General features: G+C 34.0%; 2 protein-coding genes across 5 annotated transcripts; both read right to left on the reverse strand.

Annotated features, from left to right (window-relative positions):
* Window positions 1–1,523: 1,523 nt before the first annotated feature.
* LOC107860548 (ubiquitin-conjugating enzyme E2 2) lies at window positions 1,524–8,391 on the reverse strand. 4 transcript variants are annotated; one of them, XM_047407542.1, is made up of 6 exons: window positions 8,180–8,391; window positions 7,880–8,013; window positions 7,752–7,777; window positions 5,054–5,143; window positions 2,866–2,954; window positions 1,524–1,962 (listed from the first exon to the last, which is right to left on the reverse strand). In XM_047407542.1, exons 2-6 carry the CDS (start codon window positions 8,002–8,004, stop codon window positions 1,834–1,836), a joined length of 459 nt encoding a protein of 152 aa, XP_047263498.1. In that variant the 5' UTR covers window positions 8,005–8,013; window positions 8,180–8,391; the 3' UTR covers window positions 1,524–1,833. The 4 variants fall into 4 exon arrangements, with proteins under 4 accessions (XP_047263498.1, XP_047263496.1, XP_047263497.1 ...); XM_047407540.1 differs by having other exon boundaries at window positions 7,880–8,050; window positions 8,180–8,369; XM_047407541.1 differs by having other exon boundaries at window positions 7,880–8,055; window positions 8,180–8,347.
* A 9,858-nt stretch (window positions 8,392–18,249) lies between these two features.
* Window positions 18,250–22,146, reverse strand: LOC107860549 (plant cysteine oxidase 2). Its single transcript, XM_016705944.2, has 5 exons — window positions 21,671–22,146; window positions 20,303–20,421; window positions 19,898–20,060; window positions 19,202–19,429; window positions 18,250–18,649 (listed from the first exon to the last, which is right to left on the reverse strand). Exons 1-5 carry the CDS (start codon window positions 21,858–21,860, stop codon window positions 18,543–18,545), a joined length of 807 nt encoding a protein of 268 aa, XP_016561430.2. The 5' UTR covers window positions 21,861–22,146; the 3' UTR covers window positions 18,250–18,542.
* Between the last annotated feature and the right edge of the window lie 4,983 nt (window positions 22,147–27,129).

Below are 27,129 nucleotides of genomic sequence, written 5' to 3' on the forward strand. Positions count from 1 at the left end.
GAGACACCTTGACAATATAGAGGCTCAAAAGAGCAAAATATCCTAGTCCAACGTTAAATCTTGTCACTGAAGGCAATAATAACATGACACAGAATATAATGGACGTCCAAGCAGTGGGCATTTCAGCTGCACACCTAAAAAAACTCAACCTACAGAAAATATTATGATTAGGAATCAAATACTAACAAAGAGGAATAACTCACTTCCTCGCCTAAATCCATAAGCTCTTCAATAATATTTGTTCGGCCAGAAGTAAGCAACAACAAACCCAGTGTATTCCCACACAGTAGGGTCTGGGGAGGATAAGATGTACACAATTCATACCACTACCTCCGGAGAAGTAGCAAGGCTGTTTCCGATAGACCCCGGCTCAAGACAAAGAATAATAAACAAATTCATAATAAAAGTATGAAACAAGATGGCACAACAAAACTAAGACACCCACACAATAATACCCTACACTAATGTACCAAATGCACCCCCCACCCTAACCCTCCCACATGCTCTAGCCTTCTATCCTAATCCGCATCCTCCACACCTTCCTATCTAGGGTCATGTCCTCGATAAGTTGTAACTGTTCCATGTCACGTCTAATCACCTCTCCAATACTTCTTCGGCCTACCCCTACCCCGCCTGAAACCATCCAAAGCTAGCCTCTCACACCTACGAACTGAGGCATCCGTGCCCCTCCTCATTACATGCCCAAACAATCTCAGCCGAACTTTCCGCATCTTGTCCTCCCCCGAAGCCACTCCAACTTTCTCACGGACAGTCTCATTCCTAACCCTAACACCCCTAGTAAGCCCACACATCCAACGCAACATCCGCATTTCCGCCACCTTCAATTTTTGAACATGAGAGTTCTTGACTGGCCAACACTCCGCTCCGTACAACATGGTCAGCCGGACTGCCACTCAGTAGAACTTTCAGTTTGGGTGGCACCTTCTTATCACACAACACTCTCGAGACGGACCTCCACTTCATCCATCCTGCCCCAATACGATGAGAGATATCCTCATCAATCTCACCATTCCCTTGAATCATCGACCCGAGATACTTAAAACTCTATCCCTCCTACAAACAACCTGGGAGCCCAACCTCACTACCCCGTCGTCTTCCTGCCTCAAGTCATTAAAATTGCATTCCATATACTCAGTCTTGCTCCTACTCAACCTGAACCCTTTAGTTTCAAGGGTTTGTCTCCAAAAGTCCTTCAATTAATATGTCCAAACAAAAAGGCAAACGCTGTAGCCTGTATGGTGTTTCATTATGCTTTTGACATAAACAGCAAGTGAAACTAAAACTCGTTCTTGCAATAGTTGGAAACGTTAATCATGAGATTTGGATACCATACAATACTAGGCGATGATGGTCCTGCAATTCTCCACTACCCAATCTAACAGATCTCATTGCCTGAAATTGAAACTCAGACAGGCACAAGAATGTTAACCTTTCTATCACCTCAATTAAATGGTGTTGAAAGCCGACTCACACCAAGAATACTTTGCTGAGTCGGACCATGATGGATGAATGATATAGCACAGAATTTACATTGCCAAACAACAATATCAGATATTTGTCCATTTTCCGTTGAAGGTCTCATGATGACCAACAGAAAAGAGCTTCATACAATTTCGATACAAGTGACCAATATGTACATTGTCTCTTGGTCGAGTAACAGAACATGAAGATAAGACAATCAGAGTTCTAAAGAGCACATAAAAGGACACTTCCTGCTACATTTATTATGAATGTAGCAAACAACAGTGAAAACATTGAAGCTTGACCCGGGCAACCGTACCAGGAAAATCTCCCGAAAGGGCCAGAGAGATGTCAGTCAGCTGTCCAGCTCTGCTCAACAATCTCACGCACCTTCCTGTTGTACTCGCGCTTGTTCTCGCTAAACATGCGCGCTGCTTCTGAATTAGCTGGCGAGTTTGGGTTTGGATCACAGAGCAAAGACTGCATTTCAAGAAAGTCAAGCATTAGGGGATGTTAACCAGGGATGCTAATGTTACTGCATTCTCAGTTCAGTTTCATTTATGAATTGACTCAACTCCGGTCTCACACCAGACATCAACTATCATACTAAAAAAATGATAAGATTTAGATGCTGTAGAAAACAATACTGACCACCAAAAAATTGAACTGGACTTCGAAATAAAAAGATCTGGAGATAGTGCCTAGGTGAAACATAATGTGAACAGACAGAATGTATTTTAGTCAAAGTACGAACTGCTTGAACCAAATATATTTAACCAAAAAAAAAAAAAAAACTTGCCTCTCCAGCAAGTATGGATGACGTATTCAATGTTTTAAGACAAGGACCTGACCTATTTGCTCTATGACAACAGGTCGGATTGCTCTTTGTTGAGTTAATTCGTAGTTTATTCATTTGTTAAATTAGTTAATTTACTGCTAGCGAAAATCAATATCAAGCACAGGATAAGCATCTGCAACCATATTTTACCATCTCATTTGGATCAAATAATGAAGCCTGCATTCCCAACTACTCCAAAATTACAGGTATCCTGTTCTCATCATTGTAAACTATCCCTGCCACCAGTTCAAAAAGCGAAATGCAAAGAAAAGCAGCACCAAATAGATGTCCACTAACAGCAACAGGACAATGAGCTACTTGACCACCCAGAATATCAGGTCTTACTAGTGGTAGACTTTTAGTACATTATATGAAATGCAAAAGAGCTACAAATCTAGACAATGCGGGTACGAAATAGATGGCTGGTAATAGAATAAAACGATCACCAAGAAAATAAAATAAAAGATGCTTTCCGATTTATGTTTCTTTAGAATTCTGCGAAGACACGAGGCATAATGATGCATTTAACAACAATCTCAACATACCTGGATTGAAGTGAGTATAGCCGCAACATCATAAATAGGACTCCACTGATTTTGCAGTATGTCCAAGCAAATACTCCCATCGGCATAAACTGACCAATAGATAGATAAACAGAGGTGAGAAATCAGCAATACCAAAAATTACTCAAACTTATATTTTGTATGACAAAGTAGAATCACGGACTTATTATATATAAAGTTGAATCGAGGCCAATACAGAAGGTAAGAAGTATCAATTTCAAATGATGCGGGAGATCTTGAATTAGCTTCTGAAGAAAGTAAAAAATGAAAAATAAACAGGACATAAATCTAAGATACACACACATTAGATCACTCAATAAGCCAATAATTAAACATTAAAAATACAAGCTCAGATTGCATGGGTGCTGAGCTCCGATTGCTTGGACTGCCAGGTGCAAATAGAAGATGAGAAAAAATAGGTGCAGCAAATCAAGGATATTTGTAGAGAAAGAGGGGTTACATTTACCTTCTTTTGGGTCCATAAGCAAAAGGTATCGTGGGTGTGGCACAAGTACATCTACTAAAAGTTCCCATGTACTCTCACTGTTCTTCCTTCGAATTTATTTCATTTTGTTACAAGGGCATCTTGCTCCCTATATTGATATTCTCCACTATATATTTCTTTTTGATAATAGTGGTGTCTGGGCCGATATTCTCCGCTATATTGATACTTAAAATAAAATATATATAAGCTTATATCTAATTAAAATAATAGAATATGTAGCCACTGGGTGATAGTACAAGAAGTGAAATGGCCCACAGTTTTTTATATTTCGCGTACTTTGGACGGCATTATGCATGTAAAATGGCAAGATAAACTAATCTTGAGATCAATTAATCCAGTGCAAAAACAGAAGAGCTTCAACTAACAAGCAGTGTACTTGGCCTAATCTAGTATAAATTGGAATGTATACTAGCTATAGGTCTTAACACATACACAAAACTTCATATTCGCATGAATCATAAAGCATATTCAATTTCACAGACAACCCAAGCAGCTACCAGAATATGACTATTATCTCCTACAGTCCTACTCAATAACTCCAAGAACCAGAGAACTCTGCATGTCATGGTAACTACAAACATTCCTGCAACATTTTCATCACCATAATCACATTCATTGAAGAAAGTGTCACATCAAATGACTCATTAACACTACAACAACATATCTAATATATTCCCACAAAGTGGTCTGGGGAGGGTAGAGCGTACACGGTCCATATCACTACTACCTCAGATGAAGTAGAGAGGTTGTTTCCGAAAATGACTCATTAACACTGAAATAATGAAATTACCAATTACATATGGGATTGCCAACCGGGGTACACTCGAGGATAAGGATTTGGGACAACCTCTGAAAAAGGTTAACTGGATGTAAGAGTGGCTATTTGTTTGAAGCGGGAAGGAGAATTAAACTACTAAACTCGTTATATAATATAACCACATACTGTATGTCCAGTGTCCGGTATTATTGGGAATTGAGATTTTCCCAGGAGGAGAATGTGTTGATATGTAAACAGACAAATGAAGGGGAAAAGCACTTTGTTTACATTCTTTGTAGGTACCTGTCTATATTATATAGTTATTAACTATTACAGACTACAGTAGGTGCTGGCTTGAAAATTAGGTCTTAGACGGACTGGTCTGGTGGAACTCTGGGCAAAGTAATTCCTAGTGTCAGCATGGTGACACTTGACAAACAGAGGTGCAAAGGTTTTTGATATCTGAAGAGTATAAACCAAAGAATCACATGGCACAGAATTTAGACAAGTAATAATGGTTTCGGGACTATAGCAGATTGAAGAATTTTTTTACAGATATACGAGCAGCCTATTGGTGGTGTGGTGATGATACAGAGGGGGGAAGCGAACTACAAGGACTTCCAAAATGAGCATTGACGGGGATACAGAATGCAAGGCCTGTGTGGGATATTTAAAAAAAAAAATAGAGAAGCTAGCTTCCTTCTCAGCACACCTGGTGTGAGATGCAGTACTTAATATAACTAATTTAAAAAAAAAAACAAATTGACATAACCCCTAATGAATACTACTAGCAAGTTTAACTGAATAAGCAACCTAAGCTTAAAGTTGAAAGTTCTACCAATTCTACGAACTAGAACTACGCGAAGAGTGTGAATTAAAGATAATGCAAGGTTACTTAGGCTACTTACTATTTGGATGGAACATCCTGGAAATAAACCGCACCGTTGGAGGCTTGTTGGGGTAATCCTCCGAAAATTGAAGTGTCAGCTTAAACGTACCTGTAGATAAATCACAAAGTAACTAATCAAACTTACATTGAAGGGCATGCAATAAAGTATGAGGGTTCCTTGCCCATACAAACAAGACACACATGTTCACCTCAACCTAATTGAAAGAGGATAATCAACGATGGATAAGAGAGAGCAAATCTTACAATTATAATATAAATATTTTAAGAGAAAAGACATCATTTCACCCCTAAACTTGTCCTCTCAACTTACTTTAGCCCTTAAACTAAATTTTCATTTATTTACCCCCCTTAACAACTTTGTAGTGACCCAATTTCAACCCTTAAGGCTGATGTGGCATTAAAACGCGTGTTCTTATTTTTAAAAAAAAAAAAATCCCCCCCCCCCCCCACATATATATATAGAGAGAGAGAGAGGAGAAAGAGAGAAGGAACAAGAAGGGAGTAGGCATGACAGGAAAGCCAGTACGAGCACCAAGCTAATTCCCAATTACACTCCTTCAATTCTTTCGACTATATATATACACAATAGAAAAGGAAGAAAAATAAAAAAACTCCCTCCTTCTCCTTCCCCCTGCTCCTAACCCCCACCCCAATTTCTCCTCTTTAACTGCCAAACCCGCTACCCCCACCCCAATTTCTCCTCCTTCAACTACCAGACCTGCCACCCCCACTCCAATTTCTCCTCCTTCAACTACCAAACCTACCATCCACCACCTCAATTTCTACTCCTTTAACTATCAAACCCGCCACCCCCACCCCAACTTCTCCTCCTTCAACCCCTTTCCCCCACACCTTACCATCACTTCCTGCACTGATTTTACATCCTGAAACAACTAGCTCTATGCTCCAAAAATCAGGTCTTTTGGGCCACAACATGAATCCTCCCATTTCACTAGCTCCATTTTTCGCGCTCTTGATTTTCATCCCCTTGCCATTGTTCATTCCTAGACCATCTCCTTCTATAAATTCAGATGCCATCATCTTCAATTTCCCCATCACGTACATACTATTTATTGAATTCAAAGCATGTTCTCCTCCCGCAACAGCTAAAGTTGGTCGGTGGTGTTAATAGTGGCGGTGGTGAGGTGGGGAAGAAGTACCTTTTTTATTTTCATTATATATATATATATGGGGGGTGGGGGGGGGGGGGGGGGCACATTTTAAAAAAAAATTGTGACGTGGCAGTGATGTGGCGCGTGTGTAATGCACCATCCCATGTAATTGTCAGTGAAATTAAATTTTAATTTTAGGGGTGCTTTAATGACTTTTCTCAAATTTTAAAAATGATTATGCTGGGATATGGTCATGCAACAACACAAAACACTGATTCCTATAAACCTTCTAAAAAGAATATGCATTACTCGTGTGGTTGTGACTATCCACACAAGATATGAATATTTCATCCACATCATCAAGTGTTTCATCCACATCATCACGTGTCTCAAATAGCAATTTATGCATTTAAAAAGAACACACAAATGTCTTTCGGAAATAGGTAAGGTCTGTGTAGACTTTACCCTGCCCATCGCGTGTTGGAGCAGGTTGGATGAAGTGGAGGCTCGCCTCGGGAGTGTTGTGTGATAAGAAGGTGCCCCTTAAGCTTAAAGGCAAATTCTATAGGAGTGGCAGTCCGGCCGGCCATGTTGTATGGAGCGGAGTGTTGGTCAGTCAAGAACTCACACATCCAAAAATTGAAGGTGACGGAAATGAGAATGTTGTGTTGATGTCTGGGCTTGCTAGAGGGGATAGAGTTAGGAATGAGATTATCCGAGAGAAGGTAGGAGTGCCTTCGGTGGAGGACAAGATGCGGGAAGGAAGGCTGAGTTGGTTTGGGCATGTGATGAGGAGGGGCGCGGATGCCCCAGTTTGTAGGTGTGAGAGGCTAGCTTTGGATGGCTTCAGGGGGAGTAGAGGTAGGCCGAAGAAATACTGGGGGAGGTGATTAGACATGACATGGAGCAGCTTCAGCTTACTGAGGACATGATTCTAGATAGGAAGGTGTAGAGGTCGCGAATAAGGGTAGAAGGCTATTGTGAATGTGTGGGTTGTAGCAAGTAGTCAAGAGAGATCTTGTGTAGCCGGGTTAGTAATCCTAGGACTGTGTCCATAGGGTCTTTGGTATGTGAGTGTATGTTACTACTAGGTGAGTGTCTTATTTCTTATTTCTTAGTTCCTATTTTCTTATTCCGTGTTGCTCTTATTTCTCGTATTTCGTATTTCTCTGATTTCTATTTTTATTATTTCTTATTCCTTATTTTTGTTATGGCATCCATCCTGCTTCATGTGTCATTACGACCGTGTTTACTATTCTTTATATTGAGCCGCGGGTCTATCGGAAACAGCCTCCCCTCTACTTCTTTGGAGGTAGCAGTATGGACTACATACATCTTACCCTCCCTAGACCCCACTTTGTGGTAATACACTGGGTTTGTTGTTGTTGTTGTTGTTGTAAAAGGAAACATAAATCACAAAACAAAGCAGAAAACAGCAAGCGGCATTTGACTGTGTATCTATGCATTCAACGGTATCCATACGATGGACTTTAGATTCAAACATATGCTTCTATTCGTATTTTAGGAACAAAAATTACTTGCGGAAAAAAAAAAAGAACTGTAACTGAACAACAATATCCTCACCTCCATCCCAAGGCGTGTCATCAGGACTGCATTTCAAGAAAAACAAAAACCGAAAGCGCATAAGTACAAAGAAGTACAACAGCAAATCAGCACAAAGTACAATTCAACCATTAAATCCAAAGGCATACCCAAAAATAACAGCATTCCAAAGCATAATATTGTTGTCATAAGGAGCACCACTGATACCAGCAGGTGGATCCTGTTGTAACCGCTTAAAATCCCTCATCAATCTTTTCCTAGCGGGCGTCGACATCCTCACCGCCTAATCCACAAATCACAATTCAACAGTTTTCAGGTCCCTACACTAATTAACATAGCAGTTTAAGCAATCATGAAATCGAAACCCTAGATCCCCAAAATAATTGAAAATTGCTAGTAGTCCAAATACATAACAGTTGATTGGAATTAAAGGAGGAAGATGAAATTACCTAAAGGAGATTGGAGATTGGGTAGGTGGTTGGGTGCTTGGGTGGGTGGGTGGTGGGGGGGCGGGGTCTGCTTATGGGAAATGCAGATTTTTGAGTTAGCGTGATATGTAAGCTGATCAGATCAGACACATAACCTGACCCATCAGATCCCCGTATCTACGACACTATTACATATTACTACACCCGTACTACTACGGTTTTTATTTTACTAAAAAATGAAAAAAATATTTCTTCTTTCATGGTACCTGAATATGGGTCAGTAGCCGTTTTGCCATAAAAATTAATTTTTTTTTGAAATTGAAGATGAAGTTGAAGTTTGAGTTGTGTTTTGTCATATCTTTTTAAAATTTTTCTTTTAGACTTTTGAAAAGTATTTTTTAAATATGATTTTATGCCCTCAACTTTTAACAATTATCAAAATCACTCAACTACTAATTACCTACTAAAATACAACCAAATGTTGAAAAAATAATTTATATGTCTTTAATTAATAAAATAATTAACAACAAACTAGTTATTATGATTGTTATTCTTCTAAAATTTGAATAAAAAATATCACAAATACGAGCTAAATGAGTTTATTTAACCATAATCGATTGAATAGAGAAAATATATTTTGATAATTATGATTGATGGATATAAATATATTTTATACATTCTTAAATTTGTTGATGAAAAATCTTAATTACTTTCACTTGAATTAATTATTTTATTGAATTTGATCTTTTTAAAAAAATTTACGAATGAATTATTTCTGAATAGATTACTACTAATTTTTTGCTTTTTCTTTATTGGTGATATTGCTTTTCCTTGAATATATATGTTTTTTTTGGTAAAGAGAACAAACTTTTGTTAAGCTAATTACCACACTCGTCTGTTCAAAATTCATAAAACTAAAATAAGGTAGTCGTCAATATGGATCGTTACGTTATATTTGATATGCGACTTTATTGATCACTTCTAATAATTTATTAAAATGATCATAGCCATTATATGACATATACAGAAAATTAGAATAACAAAAAAAATATTAAATTTCTCATTTCTTAAATAACATAATGTATTAGGCCTTATATCTCTATAATATAATTAATTCAAAATAAAGTTGATATATCTCCGTCATAGATTGTCATTTATTATTTGTTACTTCACATTAGTAAATTTTGTTTAAAAGAAGAAAAAAAGATTAGAATATCAGTAACAATTAAAAATGATGTTGTACCATAGAAAATAAATAATAATTTTTTTCTTGGTGGTTGTAGTTATAAGAGGTGTTTGTGTAAAAATTTAAAGATGAGGGTTATATATAATAATAATGAAAGTTGAAAATTGGAGTGAAAAATTGTGAAAACAACAAAAAATTATTTTCACTTTTTGGAATCCAACTCCGGAATAATTTTTCGGAATTTCATAGCCAAACACCATAATTTTCGGAAAAGTAAAAAAAGTGAAAAAAAAATCCGAAAAAAGGGAAAAAAATTATGGCCAAACGGACCCTTATTATAAATAGACCCTCAATGTTGTTTTGAAATTTCATTTGGACCACTCAATTAATCTTTGTATCTATTGAACATTTTTATTCTTCTGAATTTGAATTATTTGAGTACTTTTTGCCTATTTGCCACATTAATTTTAATTCAAGCTGTCTGAGCGCGTGGAGGCCTTTAATTAGAGTTTTTTTAATGAAAAGGGGTCGGCTTCCTTGTATTCTTTGCTACTATTTTCGCCGCACACCATCATTCATTATAGGATTCAAAAAACTCCAATATAACTATATCTTTTTCGATAAAATTCTTCTTTTTCTACAATAATAAATGAGATGGAAAAGATAACTCAAAATAGATTAAGAAAGACGAAATATCTTGTTGATTTATGAAAATAGCACTTTGATTTTATTTTTGAATCAAATTTGCAATTTTGTTGATTTGTGGGGAAAAAAAAGGTGAGGGGAGGGGCGAGGTGGTGGAGTATGATTTTAAAGGTGGATTTTGAAGAGATTATACAAAGTGAGTTGAGCATTTTAATTATATGTGTCAAAAAAAATTAACTAAATGTTTTTTTAAAAAAAAAATACTATCACCACTTTTTTTTCCTCGAAAAACTCCTATTTTTCTAGTGAAGTTTTATTTTTTTTTATATTTACACCTAAATTTTTTGATAAAGTTGTTGAATTTACATTTTAATTTGGGTGATGATATTTGTTTGGAGATGATTGAAAATAGAGATGAAAGAATGACGGTCAACCTTTAAAACCTCAATGCCTAAAAATTTGATTTATTCTTGCAGATTTAATATTGAAAATTGAGTGAAGATGGATGACAATATTAAATCAAATTTAATCTGCTGCTTTGTGCTTTCTTCTTACTTTCTTCTACCGAATCAGATTCAATATTGAAAATGGCATGAATCAGATTCAATATTGAAAATGACATGAAAATAGAGTGAAGAAGATGATGGTTTCGTGGGCTGGGTGGGGGGTGGGGTTAACTTACAATTCCTTTTAATTTTAAAATAATTTTCTTTTTTCTTTTTTTTCATTTTAATATATTTTAAAATAAATTTTGGACTCACAATGACACGTGTCACTATTTAACTCGTCAAACTGTCATGTCACCGCGAGTGTAATACACGTGTTTTAGATTAGTAGTTGATTGTCAAAATAGTGGTCAAATTGATCAAATTCAGAGGAGTAGAAGTGTTTAGTAGGTACAAAGTCAGTTGAGGGGTCCAAGTGAAATTTTAAAACAAGTTTGAGGGTCTACCGAGGATTTAAGCCGTAAAATATTATTTACATAAAGTGAGATATAAATTAGAATATCAATATGAATTGTGGTGTAGCTATGGAATTGCTTTACCCTTAATCAGAGATTTCAGATTTGAACCCCATGTATGGAGAAAATTTTGTTGGAAGAGCTACTCCAGAATGAATCATTCAATGCGTAATCCAAATTAATAGAGGCAAAAAAATTCTATCAAAAGTATCACCCTCAAACTAGATCAAAAGGATAAAAATTAGAATGAACACTTGAACTGTTGTATAGTAAATAGGTTGACATATTTGTTAATAGAGGAAATAGGATTATGAAAATGATGACTAGTAATTAAGTGTCATGCAATCATGGTATCAAAGTGAATATTCATAGTATGGATGGTTAATCAGAAGAGATTACTTACAAACGAAAGAATGCAGAGATTAAATATTTCAGTTGATGATATTAAATACTTTTTATGTGAGACAGATTAAATAATGAATCAGCTTCACTTGTTTGCTAAATACAGATAGACAAATCAATAAAAAAAGAGTTGGAATTATGGTAGGGTAACAGCACACTCACAAAAAGGAAGAGAGTGTCACAATGCCTCACCTAAATAAAAGGAAGACATTGAAAATAATTCAAAAAGAACATGCAACTGCAGTATTGATATACTACAAATAAGGAGAACACGAAACACACTCCAAAACAGTCCACTAATCAAAGAGATTCTTGGACCGATTGGAGACCACACTCGAATTCAACAAATACACCAATAAACAAGATAACAAATAATGGGATTTCACACCAAAACAGTCAACCAAACTAAGTTACAGCAATAATATAAACAAACAAGAACAATATGATAACAACAAGAAGTCACGGGTTCACCATCACAAGACAAACTACAAACGGTTACAACAAGAATACAACTGCACGATTACGATGAAACAAAGGGATAGATAGATAGACCACATGAAGTCATAATCTTAAGAACCCAAGAGCCTATTCCACTCTTGGACCCTTAACACTACGCACAACAATTCACCTATCCCTTACACTGGAACAAGAGTGACCTCGATATCCCAAACATCCAACGTTTCCAAGCTTAAATTCAACATGAGTGATTCCATACTCAAGTTGAAATCCTTAGTTACTAGGTTTCGGCCATGGGGCCTTTCTCACAAGAGAGAGTGTTTCAAATGTTACAACTTTCAATATTCATGAAAACTAATCACTAAAACCCTACATTATTCTATTTATAGTAGGTTACAGAATAAATTGTGAAATGTCCAAAATGACCCCTTAGTCAAATGCTTCAATAGGCGCCCTTGGAGTGCTATGTATGGACGGTTTTCGTGTCCATTTAGGTGCTCTTTTTCACTTCGTTTGCACACACCAAGTCTTGGGTCTAACATACGCCCTCATAAGTCCATCTACGTAATCGTACTTGTATCAAGTATGTGGAGCTAAAATCTACCATACATGAATAGCAAAGAATTGAAAGTTGTTTACGAGAATAACAATTGTTGTGCGAGTTGCAATAATTCAGATCAAGAAAAAAATAGTTGAAAGGATAACAATAACAATATTACAGAAGACTGAAAAAACTTGTAAATGTAGATAGTTGATACAAAAACTGTCGAATTAGATAAATTTTCTTTTTATTTAACCTGTTGAGACTATAAGAGAGAAACTAACCTTTTTGAAAAGTAGGTTTCTCCATGTAGTGCTCTAGTTGTAAATACTTTTCTTTGTTGTTTGCTAATGGTAATTTTCACAGTTTATAAAAAAAAAAAAAAATTAAGTAGACATTTGGTCATGAAAATTATTTTTTTGGGAATTGAGTTGGAATTGAAGTTGGAGTTATATTTGACCATGTCTTTTTTTTTTAGATTTTTGAAAAGACCTTTTTAAAATATAATTTTATACCCCTTGTATTTAAAAACTACAAAAATCACTCAACTTAATTAATTACCTATAAGATACATCAAATGTGGGAGGAGACAATAATGTTGTCTTTGTTGTTGGTGTTGCATAAAGAGTAGCAAGAATAAACAGATTAAGGTTCCATTGTATCATGAGGAGATTTTGAGGAAGAAGAAAAAAATCAAAGGTTTGTCTTCAATTTTGAGGTCTTTTATCAGTGAAAGTAGGAAGAAGTGGATGACATGGTAGTTAAACATTTAACTCCGATTGTTGGATGAAATTAATAGAGTGTTTTTGTAAAAATAAAAAAATAAGGTCATTTGTAACAATAAATTAAATTGAAATTGAAGTTAGAAAAAAAGTGAACTTTTTCAAAAACAATTTGAATTTTTCATGACAAAATACCCCAATTTTTACTAAAGTAAAATAATTTTTTTTAAAAAAAATTATGACCAAACTGGTCCTAAGTGCCCTGACCTAAGCCATGTTAGGTTATATGATGTCAATCCATCCCCCTTTGTGGTATTTGTAGACAATCCGTGACTTTAATGAATAGTGTTATAAATATACCACATATAGTAAACGTCTACTTTATCATATAGAGTGAATACCTACTTTATTATATATTGTGTATGTCTATTTATGGAAAAGTTACAAACACCAATGTTAGTTTTCCCCTATAAATAAAGGGGTTTTGCTTCATTGTAATACATCCCTCAAGAGAAGAAATAAGAATTACTTCTTTATTCTCTCTAATCTTCTTCTTTATTCTTTAGTTATTTCATAATACGTAATCAACACAAGACTCTGTCAAATAGGTGAGATTATAAATCTAAAGAATTTCAAGGTTAGTAATTCTTTATATTTATTTTTTTGGTTTAAACCACCCGGTGTCCGATACCCGTTTTTTAGGAGTTCGACTATATTCGTATTCGCCCCGCATCGGGTCCCATTTGGGGGGAGAGCTCCCAACAGAATGTTTGTCCATACTCAGGGTCGAACCCTTGACCTCTGGGTAGGTTGGAGTAATTCTTTATATTATTTGTCTTTTGCTACTAATAATATAATTATTGTTGGATTTGAGGAAAAATAATTGATTTGGAACCATTATGTTTTAAATTTATTCCTCAAGAACAATATTATCAAAAGGGGTCATGATAATATGTTGGGTTCAAGTCCCATCGATTTATGCCTAAGACACCTTTATATGAATAAGACGTTGAGTTTGAATCTCAATGCACCATATTGATGATATTATGATGGCTAAGGCAAAATAATGGGTATTTGGTGAAAAGTGATAAAACCTGTCTTATTAAATATGCTCCATTCGTTGAATTGAACGTGGTAACAATAAATCATATGTATACCTCAATTTGCTTTTGAAATAGCTATCATAATTTGATACGGTTAAGGCATGATTATATTTCATTCTTCCTGGGAATAAGAATGCTTAAGGCATGATTATATTTCATTCCTGGGAATGAGAATTTCGATTATCATAAATACAAATCTATATTCTTGGGGTGAATGTGACTGTATATACACTCGAACGTATTCTTTGTTGTGAAGATATCACAATTCACCTCTAAAAGAGGTAGAATAATTGAAAGATTGAATGTCTTCAAGTTACAGTGATAAGAAACACGAATGTGAAAATTTACCCAAGCATGATGAAATCACATGCCATAATAAACTAAAAGTTATTGTCTATTGATACGAAATTCATGTAATAATAAGCATTATGTTTACTAAAGAATTTTTGTACATATTATGATAACTTGGAGTTACTAATACAAATCATTTAATCTATTGACATAAACAATTTGCCATCTTGAAGATGTACATATGTTGAAGAAATAAAAGATTCTTCAAGAATTGTTTATATTGTTTGTTCTTATAATAAGTTGGTTGGACCAACTAATATTGGGATTTGATCCCTCAAAATCTGAAAAGTATAAAAGGTGAATATAGGCTCATTCACCAGCCATGTGATATATAAGATGCATCGATATAAGATAATCACATGTACATTCATTGTCAACCTGTAGTTTGACATTCATAAAATTGCTTGCTTAATAAAATTGAGTTAAAAGCATAACTTTCAGATTGTAATCAAGACAATCTTGATGATGATGGCTTGACATTGAATGCCTTCGATAAATAGCTAAATCATTGCTAATGAGAACAAAGCTTTATGTGTTGGTCTGAAATATGATATGTTGCATACAATAACACTTGTATGCATTAGACCAATAAATTAAATTATTATTATTTCTTCCCTTTCAATTGGTTCAAGGTCAGGAACCAACTATTCCATCTAATAGTTTTGATGTGCGATACACAATTAATAATTTACCATGACGCACAAAGATGGATTTCTCAATGAAGATGGGGGATAAATGTTAGTTTTGCTAACATGAGGGGGAGATTATAAGTAGCTATGAAATATGTTCGGAATTATCATCAGATCCTCATTCAAAAGATAATTCAAGTCAAATGTCGGAAACATTTGTTGACTCAAATTTCATATCATATTTAAGCTACAAGTGCTTATATTTTGCATTCTTAAAGGACAAAATCTACGCATGCATGAAGTGTGGTAGACTAATCGGTTCCAAATGAAATAATCTTTGAAAATGATAAGGAGCAAATAATCATAATAAGAAGGCAATATGTTCTTGAAGAGCCTACAACATAACACTTCATGAAACCTTATGAAAGGTTCAGGTACCTGAAAATAACGAAGTAATGAGATCTCAAAATGTTATGTCACACTGTGAACCGATATGAAATGATACATCATCAATGATATCTTTGAAACAATATTGGCACAATATTGTAAAAGATTACGAGGATCTAAGTTCTATGTTTATTTAAGCATGCTGACGTAGAAACATTTACCAAGTGACATGAAAGGATGCATCTTGGTAAGTGTAAAACTTATTTGATTTGCAGTCCATACGCTTGAAGATGTAACATATGAAATGTTGAATATTGACACTTGACACAATTTAAATGAAAACTTTCTATTCAAAATGTTTGAAGTATATAAAAGTTTCTGGAAAACTTATTTAGAATCTTTATATTGTATAAGCTTATACATTGAAAATTATTGAAACTCTTGGAGAGTTTTCAAAAGCAATAGAATATTTGCTTAAATGAGAAACATGGATAATTGAATAAGGATTCATTCTGACCTCAAGAAAAAAAATGAGGAACTCTTTTGTTATGACGTATCATATCTTAGTGCAATTGGTGCACTAATGTATCTTGCAAATACTACAAGGCATGATATAGCCTTTTTTCGGTCAATTTGTTAGCAAGGTATAATTTTGCTCCTACTAGGAGACATCGAAATGAGATCAAACATATGAGCTTGCTTTACTCTAAAGATTGGAGTCCCAATTTTGTTAGTTATGCTAATGTTGGGTACTTATCTGACCCGTATAAAGCTCAATCTCAAATAAAGTATATATTTACATGTAGGGATACTGCTATAGCTTGGAGATATACAAAACAATCTATCTAGCCACTTCATTGAACCACGATGAGATAATAGTTATTCATGAAGCTAGTAGAGAATGTGTATGGTTGGGGTCCATGATACATCTTATTCGAGAAAAATGTGGTTTGAAATATGACAATGCACCCACAGTTTTATACATAGATTATGCAACATGCATAGCACATCTTAATGGAGGATTTATCAAAGGACATAGAACGAAACACACTTCATCAAAGCTTTTCTATACACATGAGCTACAAAAGGAATGATGATATTAACGTGCAACAGATTCATTCAAGTGATAATATGACTGATTTATTCACCAAGTTTCTTCCAACTACAACTTTTAAGAAGATGGTGCACAAGATCGGGATGCAAAGGCTCAAGGATGTTCTCATTAGGGGGAGTTAATACGCGTTGTACTCTCCTTTTCTTACGAGACTTTGTTCCACTGAGTTTTTCTTATAAGGTTTTTAATGAGACAGTCTATATGCGTATTGTTAGAGATGTGTATTTTTTTCCTTCACTAGATTTTTTTCCACTGAATTTTTTCTAGTAAGATTTTAACTAGACACATTATCTATCAATTAGACATTCAAGGGGAGTGTTATAAATATACCATATACAGTGAATGTCTACTTTACCATATACAGTGAATATCTACTTTACCATATATATAGTGAATACCTACTTTACCATGTATTGTGTATGTCTATTTATGAAAAAATTACAAACCCAAGATTAATTTTTCCCTATAAAGAAAAGGGTTTTACTTCATTGTAATACATTGGGAAGAAATAAGAATTACTCTCTCTATTCTCTCTACTCTTCCTCTTTATTCTTTAGTTATTTCATAACAAATACTTCTTCCGTTTCATAATAAATGAATTATTGGATTTTGGCACAAAGATTAAGAAAAAAACATTAAAGACATAAATTTAACACAATTTTTCATTTTTATCCCTCAAAAAAAAAGTTGACCTTGTAATAACTTTATCAAAAGTTAATTGATTGTCAAATTATAAGGGTAAATTTGAAAAAAAATTCAATAATCACTTATTTTGAAACGAAGGGAATACTTAATAATACAATAATCAGATAGTATTTACCCTCAAATCTCAATTGCTACCACGACCGAAACATTCATTAAAAACATCTTAAATTAGTTGGTGTGTGAATAATCATATATGGGTGTGCAATATAGGCCACCTGCCGTTTGTAGGAAACCTGGGTTGGCCATTTTCAACACGTTGCTATACCGAAATAGGTGAAACAAATCAGTAGACTTATTTACGTCAATGTCTGTAATTTTCTGACATTTAGATAAAGTTCCTACTGAAAAAGTAATTATTTTACAAGAAATTGTGATATTTGCTACACATTAGCAGCAACAGGCTTTCAACCTTTTAAGAGGACGGGCCATCAACCAGAGCGGGTTTTTCTTTTGAAAATTTTGTATTATAGTCAAAATAATACGTAATAGATAAATATATATTTTTATATCTAATTAATAAATAAAAAGATAATCATAAAATAATTGATAAATTTGTTATTTGGTCACGAGTGAAGTTTCGTGGTCGTGATATTTTGATGATGTCTATAATTTTAAATTGATGGTTTATAATATTATATTGTGGTTGCCTTGTTTCTAATATTAGCTAGTATTGTGTTATTTCATTTTATTGTGTGCTTTTATATTTTATTTTTGTTATGCTGCCATTTGTCGGGATCTATAAACAGCCTCCAGTTTCATCTGGTAATGTTGTAGTATTAATACTACTAGTTCATTCCCAAGTAGGGCCGTTTATGGTTCGATTTGAATCGATCACCGATTTATTGTCGTATTCAGATTCCAGGGCACAAATTGCTGAAGTAGATAAGTATGAATTTAGGACAGGCTGAACTGCTACAAATTTTACCATAAAAATGGGGTAAACACATGATCAAACATAACCATATGTCAGAAATATGTGACGGTTAAAAAAAAACACTACTGCTTCAATTTTTGTGTTGGTTTCCTCCTGTCTGAAATATGTACAACATCAGCAAACCCCAAGAGAAGGAAAACAAGGAAAAGAAAGAGAAGAAAGGAAAAAGAGTTTTCTGATCTTCTTCTGCTTCACTGCAAATTTCGTCATCATCCACAGAAATTCTCTTGGTGGATATGATAATATCTTCACTTAACCATCTTTGGCCCCTTGTACAGTGCTCCAACTACAGTTAAGTCTTCAGGTTTCTCCCTCTCTTTCAGCCATGCATACTCTCCCTTCTGTTCATCAGGCACTGATATGGACAAAACAAAGCCTAACATTAGTTGCATGAACTGGCTAGTGCCGTATATAAAATGTCCTTTCAAGTACACACAATCAAAATCAATTTACCATATCTATCCAACCACTCTGTCAAGAAAAAAGGTATCAAGGATTCTTCTTGTCTGATTATGTGATCCCAGAAATAGAATAAAAATCAAGTTGCCATTTTGAGATAGAATAACAAGCAAGTTGCCATTTTTATAAACACTTTTAACTGTTGGAACTGTCTGCCCACCAGTCAACAATTTGGTGAATCAAATCTCAATGTTACTACTTAAAAAGGCATTAACCCAAGAGTCTAAATACCCCTTTACTATTTGAAATATGTTTCTTCCTTTAAGTTGGATACTTTCTTACCGCTTCTTACATATGAAATAACAGAGGCTAATTTGGACCTTTTTATCAAAAGAATTTGACAATTCACACTAGCCCTCCATTAAAATCAAGGACAAATGTCTTATTTGTCCCAAGGGCATGAATGAACCGAAAGTACAACGGAATGTAATTGGTACAAGAAGTATACCTGAGATATTGGCTAAAGGGAAGTCATTGTAGTATTGACAGTGGCGACCTTCAGGATCACAATACGGAGGGCCAAGCACATCTAGCACAGCACAGGCTGTTCTTGCTGTGAAACAATGCATATTACCACCGTCAGCTGGATATAGGATGGAGGTCTTGCAAGGAGCTCTAAACTCTGTATTCATCTTCACTTTTGCTAAACGAAGTCCAGTAGAATCCCCAAGCCCATCTGATAAAGAAAGAGTCACCAATAAGTTAAATACTTCCTTCAATCCTATTTTCTAGAATACATCTAACAGATATGCTGTTATACAAATGGTATGCAAGAAAATAGGATATAAAACCAAATAATCTATATGCCAACTGAGACCGCAAAGTCTTATGATAAAGAAGACTATGGCACACCGGGACGTTACAAGGAACAAGGGACGACCCCTTTGACTGATATGAACAAGAACGAAGATAATTTCCTCATAGAGGGAAAATTCTTCAACTTATTACACCAAGACACCCAGCTATACTATGCCCCAGTGTAAAGATATTCTTCATACTTCCCAAGTTCCTTCGTGCTATTGTCCTAATATTAAAAATTCTGAGTGATTTTATTTTATATCACAGGGCTAGAAGTGTTGCACATGCCATTTTCAAATAGAGAAAAGAACTGCTAACGGAGCAATCTCCAGCTAAAAAAACTTACAGTCTAAAGGATTAGCAGTTGGAGTTGGTTCAGCAGGAACGTTATCCACCCAGTCATATGACTTGATGTGCATATCTCCAAAAAGAAGCTTACTAAAAACTGTCATTCCAGGGTGATCATGAAGTGGAATGACAGCTGATGGGGGCAAGCAAAAGATACCAATCTGCCAAAGAAACAAGAGACTTTATAAGCCTAACAAAGAAGACACTGAAGAGAAGAACATACAGAGCTCATTCATTAATGCATGAAGTGACGTTGCACAGAGACTCTTTTTTATAAAAACAACAATAAAATATATTCTCACCTCACCGAATCTCTTAATGAAGTTAAGTTGATATGACTTATTACTATAAACTCGGAGTGTGAGCAAGTATCGGAGTGAAACAATGCACTTTGGCCACTTACCGAGAATTTCTCACATTCATGGAGGTGCAGGTACGTTATTTTAGGAGGTCTGTCATATGATGATGACTTAAAATATGGCATGTTCGGTCTCAAGCCAACATCTGCTTCACCCATTGTATCTGCAGATCATGGAAGGAGGAGTAAGTACTTTGCATTCACATCAAAACAAACTAGAAACTCATTTTTCTTTCCAGAGTATACAATTGCCTGGGCAGCCTAGTGGACAAAGCGTCCCGGTTAGCAAGGACCGGGGAAGGGCCGCACCCCAAGGGGTGTTAGGCAGATTGCCTATCCTAATGCAAGCATTAATAGCTGCTTCCACAGCTCGAACCTATAGGTCACACGAAGAATCTATAATCGCCCTATATAATTTTATTCAAGAATTCTCATTCTTCCAGTAAATTATCACGTCAGCCCTAGTACTCTCCTCATAAAACCCTGAACAATGACAAGCAAGAAAAACTATTGAACTACACAATTAAAAAAAAAAAAAGGTGTAGCAGTTATTCCACTCAAACAATTTCCTTTCTGTTGTGACTAGCAAAAAAAGAATCTCAAACAGAAACCACACCAATGAACAGTTATTTTGGAAACAGAAAGCAAAACAAGTCAGTGAGTGGTAACCAGATTCTGTCGTGCTAAAATTGGATATCATCAATAAAACTTAACAACATCAGCTTCTTAATAATTTTGATAATGTCCAACACCATAACCACTACAGCATTGAATCTATAACCAAATAGAGAGAGACATTCAACTCTTCTTCAAACAAAAGGTCCTATATCTCCAGTAACAAATCTACAAAAACAGTCAAAAGCAAAATCACATATAACACCTCCATTTTAAAAATATTTTCAACATTCTTCTGCTTCTTCTTTCTGCATTACTTCCGTGCCTTTTGTAATTTAAAGAACTCAAAAATTGAATCTTTGCACAAAATGGTACAAACAGGCAGCAGAAAAAGAATTAGAAATACAATTTATAATGTCAAAAAGCAACTTAGAAAGGAATTAGGGCTCATTTGTTACGGGTTATTAATTTTAAAATCAACTTTACGATAAAATTTATCTCATGTTTGGTCGGTATAAAATTGCACGATACTTTTTCCGGTATTAGTTATCCCATAATTGTAGCGTGTTATTTTTGTCCACCTCGAGGGCGGATCATAATTAATTCAGGATAACTTGTTCCAAACAACAATGCCAGATCATGCACCATGCTGGAGGGGTTGTACCTTGTGACTCAAATATCATGTCATCAACTGAAATTTTGCCAAATTTATGAGGCAACAAACATATCAAATAGCTCAAATAAATTACTACTACTTAACATTTTGATGAAACGGAGGGAAGGATAAAAACTGTATACCTAAAACAGCCTTGAGACGTTCAATCTTTTCAGCAGATGGTACAACAGCAGGACCACAATTAGCAAATACTTCTTTGCAAGTATCATAAAGTTTTTGAACCGGGTTCACCATCCTCTGTCTTCTCCGGTTTTTCTTCGAGTCACTATATTCCCTACCTCTTCTTTCACCTACATTTTTCTCAATCCTCATCCTACTAATACAAACTCCAAAATCAGCTTAAAATAAATTCAACAAAACTATGATCTTTATTGCCAAAAAAAAAACTTAATAATATTTCTTTTTGTTACATAAAAAAAAAACAGTTTGCTGTTGATATTTACTATGCGCAATTTTTAAGGGTGCATGTTGCTTGGTTGATATGTTTGATTTGAGGGGGGTTAAAAATGAGATGTATAAATGAAGGCAAATTTAGATAGAATTGATAATATTGAAAGCAGAGTGGAAATATGAAAACCAGGGGCTATTTCCTGGATTTCCTATGGGCTGTGCAACTAGCGGGTTTTTTTTTTTTTTTTTTTTTTGTTTATTTATCATTTTTTATTATTCTTTCTCCCCACCCCTATACTTTTTAGATTGTCTTTTACCCCCTAATTATTTCTTAATTTAACCCTTTAGTCATTTTTTTTTTCCTTTTTTTACCGCTAAAGAAATTTCAATTACCGTGCTTCCATAGCATTTTTAATCAAAACTTTGGTGATTTTTGAGCTTTGAGAAGAATTGAGAAATTTTTGTTAAGAAGAGCCTCTATTTTGTGAATTGTACATTGCATAAATTAAATTAGTCAAATACGAAAAAAAAATTGAATATCAATAATTTTATCCTTTTTTCTATATTTTAAAAAAATTTAAATTGTAAGTATATTTTTACATATTATATCATACGTTCCGTTTAATTCTTATTTTAGCAAAGTTATACTAAATGTTATTTGAATGATTAGGACTACAATGAAATTTAACCGTTTAATAGTTCCTTAAAAGCTTTAAGATCGCATCAACACGGATTGTGGTGTAGTGATGGGACTATTCCACCCTTAACAAGTTGGGAGAGTCACCTTCAGAATGAGTCCTGCAGTGAAAAAAAATAAAAAATAAAAACTTTAAGTTCGCAAAGTATTTATAGACTTTATTAGTTTTTGATGGGAATAGTGTGATTGATTAAAAAAAACAATTCAAAGAATGGCGAATGAAACGAAATATCAATCCTGATCCATCTTTTTTGTTATGAAGCATATTAATTAATTTAATATTTGTTTTTTATTTTGCCCTGTCAATATAAAAAGAATCATGTTTGACATCGTTTGAAATAATATGCAATCTTCAATTTGTGACGTGCTGCGCATTTAAGCACAAAAATACAGTACCCCGGCAGTACTTTCGATTGTAGCATATATACATATATAAAAGTGTTTAATTACGTACAAGTATGAATAGGGGTGAACATTCGATTTGATTGTTGAATATCGATTTGATTTTTGGATTGATGAAAATGAAAATTATAACCAAACCAAAATTATTTGGTTCGGTTTTTACAAATTCAGTTCGGTTATTTCGAATTTTTATTTCGATTTTATAGAGTAAAGTAATGAGCATTTAAAATTGATGATTTTTCTAGAAAAATATTTTTTTTTTCAAATCTATTTTTCATTTCCAAATATAATTAATTCAACACGCATGAAATAACCATAAATATCGACCTTGTTGAGTCATCATCGTTGGCGTGACGGCAGTAGTCGTACTCGACAGCGACGGCCGACGGCAGTGACGAACTAAGCAAATGAACTGAGCAAACGACTGTCGTTGACGATATTGAAATTTCAAATGAATTGACGAACTGGGGATGATTGAGCGTCGCTGCAACCTTCACGTTATTGTTAGGTCTAAAACAAAGCAGTATATTAGGATTTAGGGTTATTAAATGATTATAATTTATATGTTATATCAGCTTATATTATATTTTTAGTATATTTACATATATATTAAATTATATATATATATATATTATAATATATTATTTATATAATTTCGGTTTTTCAGTTTATTCGATTTTTTTTTGTAAATCCAAAAATCAAATCGTTTAACCAAATTTCTAAAATTTGAAACTGAAACCAATCCGAAAAATAAAAAAATCAAATCAAAATTAAATTTTGATTCGATTTTTTGATTTTTTCTATTAAAACCAAAATATGTCAGCCCTACGTACTAAGGTAACATCGTTTTTTTTGTTTGAATGACGAATTATTTAAATAGTGATCTAGACAATGGGGATATGAACCTAGTCACTTGTACTTTTTAACAGTCACTAATTTTTATTTTTGTCTATGTACATTGCATGTCCCGTTACTTCTTATGATCTTCCTCAGTTTCTGATATGATATCTAACCTAAAATAAATTATTAGATTTTGCATAGCTTCAAACAATTATGGAGAATAAAGAGTGTGGTTTTCTACAATCAAATTATTTCAGTTTGAATGCAAACAATCTCCCCTGATATTTAATTCTTATTTATTAGTTATTACATGACAAACATGTGCAACATGTTTTATTCGATGGTACTATAAACGAGACATCAAGAACAAAACTTTTTTCCAATTCAAATTGTATAGTAACATTTCTCCTATTGATCCTAGAACTGCAACTAACTACTAAAAATAATTATTCTTTATCATATATTTGATAATGTTTCCAACGAAAGAAATGTCAAGTACAATATATGTAATATTGTAGTAATTGAATTAATCCCCTTAATTTTCAACATTGAGACGAATTAATAGTAAAGTTATACACAAGAGTCAACGAAATTGGAAAATTCTCTAGTAGTATATAGTTAACAACATTTCCTAGGGGTATATAACTACCTAGCTAGGTAGTGCAGAAGTCATGAATAAATTAAAGTAATTTAAAGTGGAATTTTGTTTTGGTTTTTTTCACCTCAACGTGGCTACCATGCAATAAAAAAGAGTAATTATGATTTTATGACACGAACACTTCGTGAGATGAATCTGAGTGCAGATCTGCCTACTTAAATAAGCAGTAATGAACACAGTGTGCGTCTTCAAAACCATTCAGAATATATTATCCAAGTGCCTTCTAATTCAGTTTCTCAATTCATCAATGTTTTTTGTCCTGATGAACTTTGTGCTTATTTAACATGAAATTATTTATCAACACTTTTTACCAAAATACACTAATTATAGCGATTTTAACACTTCAACTCATATACAAATAATTATAATTTTTTAATGAAAAAGTAGCTCAGTGAGTGACGGAATCAGAATTTTCATTAAACTACTCGAAAGGAGTTCAACATCTATTATATATGCATAAAAAATATTTTTATTAATGTAAAAATAATATAATTTTCGGTTGAAGGGGTTTGAATCCCCCACTGAGCCCGGTGACTAACGCTTCCGATATACACGAGATTCGCAAAAAAATCAGACTACAAAAGTCTATTATATACAATTTTACTCTCCATTTCTATTGAAAACTGTTTTCACAACTTGCATCTCTGACCTCGGGGGAGCCGACAAACCCCTTTTGGTAGAAATTATACTACTATTTATATATAACTAAAATTATTTCTTATATATTTACATTATATGTTGAATTTCTTTCGGCTAATTATAATAGTTTATATTTTTAGATTTCAAATCTCTTGTGAAATTCTGGTTTTATCATTGCGTGACCTTCTGATTATATAGCAACAACTTTATTAATTGCTTCAAGATTTTTTTTATAAAATAAAATTAATTTAATATTTAAAAATGCTTTTTATGAATGAATGGAATACATACTCATCAACTACTTTCAAAGGGTCTACTAATTTGTTTTTGATTTCAAGGTGGATGAGGAATGGGAGAGGAGATTGAAGTTGTCCATGCCTATCCCATCCCATGCTTGAAATGGGAATTTCATTGAAAATTGTGCAAAGGCAAAATACAATGTACCACCGTTACATTATATACAGCTAACATCATCAGTGGTCTGCAATGAAAGTGTTGTACCTTGTTCAACTTCTCTTTTTTTCTGGTGTTATATATATCGTCATCATCAAATCTTAACTGCTGCAACGTGTCAACTATAATTCATTTATTTTATCCCCATCACTATTATCTGACGTGGCTGATCCATTTGGATAAATTCTCATTTGACGTGTACATAAACCTTCACGTGTCATAGCGGGCATTTCTATGTTTGCTTTCTAGAAAAACAATGTCACGCGGTACAAATATGGGCTGCTGCTGTTGCCATAGTCACTCCCTTTCCTTTATTTTTCGGTTAGAAAAGAAAAAGAATTACTCTCTTCCGTTGATCCTCTTTTTTAAAAATATTTGTTTCAATTTAATTGTTCATTTGATAAAATCAAGATAATTTTATTATATTCTTCCAATACTCACCTCACCATTAAATGATTAAATGATACGGGCACGATCATAACGATGGACGTTTTTGAGTATTTCGAATGCAACCGAGGGAGTGTGAAAATTGAAGTGTGAAGAAGGGCCTTGGTGTGCACAAAGCCACCCCAAAACACACTCCATGGACGCCTATTTTGTGCCTTTTTCATTAAAGGATTCCTTTGTCTTTTTACCTCTTATTGTAATAAATCTATAAATAGAACATGTTAGGATTTTAGTTCATTAGTTATTGAATATTGATGGAAGAATACTTCTCTTGAGAGAGAGCCTCCCCAAACCGAAACTAGGACATGAGCAAGTGTGGACTCACTTGTGAATGTGTATTTCTTGGAAACGATGGTGCTTGAGCGGTGGAATCCCCCTCGTGTCTTCGTAAGAGTACGGTGTTGCTATTATAGGTCTTAGGGGTCCTTAGATTTAATATATCTTTGGGTTCTTGGGTCTTATTGTAGTGTATGTTTCACTATCTATCTCTATATTTCATGTCTTAGTTAGTGTTATTTAGGGAAACCGTTAGTTCTTGTAATCTTGTAATCGTTTAATTGTTGTTATCCTATTGTTGTTCTCCTTATCATATTGTGGTTTATCTCTTGTTGTTGTTAGTGTTTTTGGTGTTGGTTACACCTTGTTTCTTGTTGTTGTTGGACCCAAGATTTGTGTTTGTGTTGCTCCCGGGTTTTCCTTTGTTTGTGGACTGTTTTGACTTCTTTTTGATACAATCCAAGTTTTTATCGTATCACTAAATAAATTGTATTTACTCAAATTTATATTTTCAAAGTATAATTAATAAGGCTAATTTGATAAAATAAATCCCCTAATTAATATTTTCTTAATGGGTGTGCCAAGTTCATAGGGGGCAACTAATATAAAACGGAGGGAGTATATTATTCTCTCTGTTTCAATTTCGGTGATCTAATTGGAGTTGACATATAATTTAAAGAGAAAGGATTTTGAAATTTGCAGTCTGACATGTAGGGTGAGCGTTCGATATTTAATTTAATATTTTCAAAATTTGAATTTAATAATTCAATAATCGATAA

This window comes from Capsicum annuum, chromosome 2, assembly GCF_002878395.1.
Source record: "Capsicum annuum cultivar UCD-10X-F1 chromosome 2, UCD10Xv1.1, whole genome shotgun sequence".
NCBI classification, from domain to species: Eukaryota; Viridiplantae; Streptophyta; class Magnoliopsida; order Solanales; family Solanaceae; genus Capsicum; species Capsicum annuum.

What these genes read in the sequence shown, in the direction of transcription:
- LOC107860548 (XM_047407542.1), bottom strand. Translation starts at nt 8,004, where the DNA reads ATGTCGACGCCCGCTAGGAAAAGATTGATGAGGGATTTTAAGCGGTTA. An exon ending in TGACACGCCTTGGGATGGAG is followed by an intron (nt 5,144 to 7,751) that starts GTGAGGATATTG and finishes ATTTATCTACAG; the next exon opens with GTACGTTTAAGCTGACACTT. An exon ending in CTATACTCACTTCAATCCAG is followed by an intron (nt 1,963 to 2,865) that starts GTATGTTGAGAT and finishes CTTGAAATGCAG; the next exon opens with TCTTTGCTCTGTGATCCAAA.
- LOC107860549 (XM_016705944.2), bottom strand. Translation starts at nt 21,860, where the DNA reads ATGAGGATTGAGAAAAATGTAGGTGAAAGAAGAGGTAGGGAATATAGT. An exon ending in ACGTCTCAAGGCTGTTTTAG is followed by an intron (nt 20,422 to 21,670) that starts GTATACAGTTTT and finishes CATGATCTGCAG; the next exon opens with ATACAATGGGTGAAGCAGAT. An exon ending in AACTGCTAATCCTTTAGACT is followed by an intron (nt 19,430 to 19,897) that starts GTAAGTTTTTTT and finishes TTTCTTTATCAG; the next exon opens with ATGGGCTTGGGGATTCTACT.